General features: G+C 48.7%; 1 protein-coding gene across 1 annotated transcript; it reads right to left on the bottom strand.

Annotated features, from left to right (window-relative positions):
- Positions 1-3,639: 3,639 nt before the first annotated feature.
- On the bottom strand, positions 3,640-4,326 carry M409DRAFT_32169 (uncharacterized protein; the record flags this gene model as incomplete). Its single annotated transcript, XM_033810248.1, has 1 exon — positions 3,640-4,326. A coding segment is annotated over one exon (687 nt), but the record flags the coding sequence as incomplete, so codon positions are not given.
- Positions 4,327-5,096: the final 770 nt, after the last annotated feature.

Here is a 5,096-nt window from a genome sequence, read left to right as displayed (position 1 = left end):
CGTGTGGAAAGATCGAACAGGCCTAACTGCTTCACAAAGTGATTGTTTTTCTCTGTTGATAGGGGTTTTGTGAAGCCATCTGAAGGCATATCTTTGGTCTGAACCCAGCTTACCGCAACTTTGCCATCTTTGTGGATTTGCCTTAGCCAGAGATTGTGGATGTCGACGTGCTTTAGTTTGGATGTTAGCTGAGGTCTCTCTTTCTGGATCAGTCCTACTGTTTGCTGGTTGTCACAGAGAATGCGAGGCTGTTGCTCCGGATCAAACTGTATCTGCTCGAACAGCCTGTATAGACCTATTGTCTCCCTCGCTGTATGTGACAGTGATAAGAGCTCTGCTTCAGTCGTCGACGTGGTTACAGTCTTCTGTTTAGATGACTGCCACATGATCGGTCCACAAAACATCTTCATAAGGTAGCCTTGCGTGCTTTTACGAGTCTCTGGATCATCCGCGAACGATGCGTCGCTTGACACTTGTAGCACTTCATCATCGCACGTCTCTACTTCTGCATTCGCAGAGCCCGAGAACTCGATGGCATAGTACTTTGTGCTCTGGAGATATGAGAGAACTCGATTTGTGCATCGCAAATGCTCCGGTGAAGGGTTCATCGCGAACTGACTCAACTGGCTGGCTGCAAAGGAGACGTCCGGTCTTGATACAACTGCGGCGTACAGGATTGAGCCTACCTTTTCTTGCATCTCTGTGATCTGTTGCAAAGTAGCCTGTCCTTCGAAAGGCTGGGGACGGTACGATGGCATGAGAGGCGTGGAAGCCGTTCTCAATGACTCATCTATTCCAAACTTGTTGCACAGCTTGTCGATGTATCCATCTTGGCATATCCAAAGCTTCTTTGCCTCAAGGTCGCGAAGGATCCTGATGTTGAGGAAGGACATTGCCTCACCCAAATCCTTGATCCCATACTTGCTGTTCAGGGCTGCACTCCTGTCGTCCTATGACGAGGAGGTCATCCACGTAAAGGAACAAGATAAGTCCTGTATCCTTGTTGATGAGTATGCACGGCTCATCTGGGCAATGATGGAATCCCAGACCATTGAGAAATGATACAAGCTCATCAAACCACAATTTGGGGGACTTACGCAGCCCGTATAATGCTTTCAGCAGTTTCCAGCATTTCCCTTGCACACCATATCCAGGTGGACAAGTTGTGTAGACCTCGTCGCACATCTGCGCATTGGTAAAAGCATTCTTGAAGTCAATTTGATGACAGAGAAGCCCAAATGCGCAAACAAGCGCCATGAGTATGCGGAAACTGCGATATGCACCTGTTGCTGCATAGATGTCATCCGTCATGTGGTGTTGAAGATCGCCTCTAACGCAGATTCGTGCCTTGTAGCGGGCGAGATATCCGGCGTCGTCAAACTTGTAGGTGAACACCCACTTAAGTGGTAGAACTTGTTTGTGATCGGGATAGTCCACGAGTTCAAATGTCGCCTTTTCTTTGAGTGTCGTGATCTCAGAGTCTGCAGCACTCATGAAACCTTTCCTTTCGGGGTGACGCTTCAGCTGGTGCCAAAACTCGGGCGGTGGATCCAGATCTTTGCGATGGACACGCATCGAGCGTGCAGATGCGAAAGCGTAGGCTACCTGTGAACCCATCTTTGCACGTTCAAGTCGTAGGGAATGAGCTTGTCGACGTGCTTGCTTTCGGAGTCGTCGTGGCGTAAGCCTTGACTGCAACGCATTCGCCGTGTGATGATTTGTTCTTGCTTCAGAAGAATTCTGCACTGCAATACTCTGTTGACGAGATGCGAGTGACGTCGGCGTCGGATACGGCTGTCTTGTTTCTGTACGACTTTGTGCTTCTTTCCTACCAGCTTGCCCAGGTGTAGCAGGTGGCTGTAGGTTAAGTGTTTGAGGCACTTCGTACTGGACTAGATTGGAGTCTCGGGTGGATGATGCGTCATCAGCATTCGGCAGAGGAGCCACGTCTTCCTCATCAAGATCAATCTCATTGATTGTTATTGATAGTGCTTGTCTGTTCTCGGGTCGGCTCGTATCAAGATGTGGATCGTACATGACCTTTTCGTCAACTTGTACGTCTCGGGATCTGATAACACGATCGAGTTGAGGAATCCAGACTTTGTAAACGTTGGTAGCGTCAAGTCCGACAAGCCATCCTTTTATGGCTTTCTCCTGAAGCTTAGCTGTGGCTGGACGGTCTCTTGCATGCTTGATAAGAACGTAAGCCAGAGATCCAATGATTTTGAGGTGTGAAAGGTTCGGCTTTCTTCCATGGACCATCTGGAACGGTGTTTGCCATTCTTTCCGCCGCACCGGGATGCGATTAAGAAGACGAGTGGCGTGTGAGACGATATATGGCCAGAGCTGATGAGGAAGTTTGCTCTGTATGCGAAGTTTTCGCGCTATCATCATGATCACCCCCCCAGAACGTTCAGCGAAACCGTTCTGATCTGGTGTATCCGGTGGTGATGATTGAAACGTAATGCCTCTCATTGAGATGAGATCGCGCCATTTCTGCCCCAGGCCTTTTTCGCCGTCTCAATGGATGTATCGCGTGGTAAAACCCCAGTTGTCGTTGGTCAGCACAAGAAACTCTTGTGTGACAGAGACCAGTTCGTCTTGTGTCTTGAAAGGCAAGTTGAAAGAAACGTGGTACGCAGAGTAGTCACAATAGAAGTGTACGACCCAGGTGTCCTGGTTGAAGGCTTGTTGCATGTGAATCAGATCCAGATGAACCTTCTCAAACGGAAAGTTTCCTCTCCATGTTGGAACTCTTGAGATTTGCTGGTGAGCTTGAGCGAGCTGGCATTCAGGACAGAGTTCCGAAGCACGTTCGAAATCGCGAGTGCCAAGTGCAACTCCATCGACCACATGTGGTACCTTTTCGAGAACTTCCTTCCTGATATGGCCTAGCCTCGCATGCCAAGTGTCCATCGTGGCCATAGCTAGCGGAGGCGTTCGTGACTTCTTTGCTGTTGCAAATGCTTGTGTCGCTTCGATGTCGGGCAGTGCTTCGCGAACGTAGTCCTCGAGGAGAGGTTCCACTACTCTAAAAGCACCGCGCTTGGTCGCTTTGAATGCATTAGTCCCATCAGCATACTCCATCCAACACGTTCTAGTATTGAAGAATAGGCCCTCTTTCTCCAAAGAATCCGTATTGATAATGTTCAAATGGAAACCAGGGACATATGCAACATCGTCAAGAGTAATGAGGCTTGGTCCTGAGGGAGTATCAACGTGGATTGCGACCTTTCCGATCCCTTGAATATGTGTGTCTGTATTGCCAAAGCGGATCATTTCATCGTGCAATGGCCTATAGTCGGTGAATCTAGACAGATCATTGCAGACATGCGTGTCTGCACAATTGTCAAGTCGGAAATAGCTGTCGTACTGGTCGGTTGATATCGTGCTTGATGCGAATTTCGAAGTGGCATAAGAAGCTCTTGGTGCTGCTAGAGCCGTGTCTGATGCTCCGTGGCCAGTCGTTTGTTCACTAGGTCCTTTTGCGGCATTTGTTGGCCAGAACTTGGGTAATGCAACCTTGTTCCTGTCAAAGTTCTTTTTGATCTTTTCTTGAAGACGTTTGCTTCCTTTAACCGCGGTGATGACCTTGGACTGTATCGGGACGATTGGCGTCCATGTTGCTGGTGCTTTCGCGGGGTTAAGGTAGTAACAGTCTGTATATCTGTGTGCCATGCCACAAGCGCAATCGCGAAGTTTGGATGGAGCATTTGTTAAGGTCGGAGTCGAATCGGCTCTTTTGCGTCTCTTTATCCGTGGTCGAAAGTCCTCATCGGCTGACGACGTAGAATCGACATCGACAACAGTCTTGCCTTGAAGAGTAGCATGCGCTGCTCTGGCTCTAGAGGATTTCTCATTCGGTGGAGCCATGGTCCTGTACTGTTTAATACAAAAGCCTATCGTGATTCTTTGATCCGAGAGTGTTGGGTTCAATGCAGAGAAACTTCGAAGAGTCTTGTTGATCCTGTTTCGTGCCTTTTGCACGATCGGAACAGAGGCTTCATCATCTGTATCCTCCGGGTCTGTGTCAATGGGATTGACGATTGTAACGGCACCAAGGCTAGCGTGATTGGGATTGATCTCGTTGAGGGCAGTGATGATTGCGCTCGAGATTGTCTCCATCGCCTTCGCTACATCTCTAATCAAGGTTGTGTCACTCTCGACTTGTGCTTCCCTAGACTTCATGTAATTGTAGAAGGGTGGATTGATGTCGCGGGACGACTCGACGAAAGCGTCGCAGATTTGCGACTCACTGACGTTCTCGATTTCATGCCTTGTTGCATTGTTGACAAGTGCAGGCCAACGGCTCAGCCACTTATCAATGCTGGTATTGGTAGGTCCCCTCTTGAGCTTTTCAAACTCTTCTCTGACGGTCTGTTTCTGATCTTTCGCCGTAGGTTGGATGCTTTCAGCTAATGCGATGAGCTTGCTTCGGACCGTATGTTTGCCGAGGTAGTGTTGTTTGAACTCCTGACAAACAGTAATGTCGATACGCTCAGAGACTTTGTCGTACTTCTTCTTATCACTGTCGTAGATAGCTTGAAGCGCTTGATATCTCTGGACAATGTCCTTGTTCGCAGAGTCTGGTGGCTTAGTGGCAGTGAAGACTAAGTTGTCGATGCCTTCGGGATCGCAGTAGTTCCAGACATCGTTGCGGACTGCGAGATCCTCGATAGAGTTGATCCAGTCGGTCCAGTCACCGCGAGTGTTGAGCATCGGGAGATTGTGATCTTTGATCGACATAATGAGCAATTCTTTCTTTTCTGCGTGCCAGTTTTCGTCTTTCGACTGTTAGGATCCCCTTTCGTTCTTGAACCTCCATCTTGATGATATGGTGATACTGTTGCTTTTTCTCCAACCCCGCTTTTGCGGAAACGCCGGATCATGATTGTACAACTCGATGGCGGACACCAAATTCATGGAAGAAAATACTGCCACGATGAGTCCTTGTAGCTGGTAATACTGTGTAGCACAAGGAAGTGTCTCCGGGCTCATAACTGATGCAAGATGGGGATAAAAGTGGGTACTGATGAAAGGCAGTGATGTTGTTGTTGTTGTCTGAGTCCGCGGCCGGGTGGACCGGGCTCAACTAT

The sequence above is a fragment of the Zasmidium cellare genome (genome assembly GCF_010093935.1).
Source record: "Zasmidium cellare ATCC 36951 unplaced genomic scaffold M409scaffold_126, whole genome shotgun sequence".
In the NCBI taxonomy this organism is placed as follows: domain Eukaryota; kingdom Fungi; phylum Ascomycota; class Dothideomycetes; order Mycosphaerellales; family Mycosphaerellaceae; genus Zasmidium; species Zasmidium cellare.
Note: the sequence above shows the minus strand (reverse complement) of the source record. Positions and strands in the feature narration are given on the sequence as shown.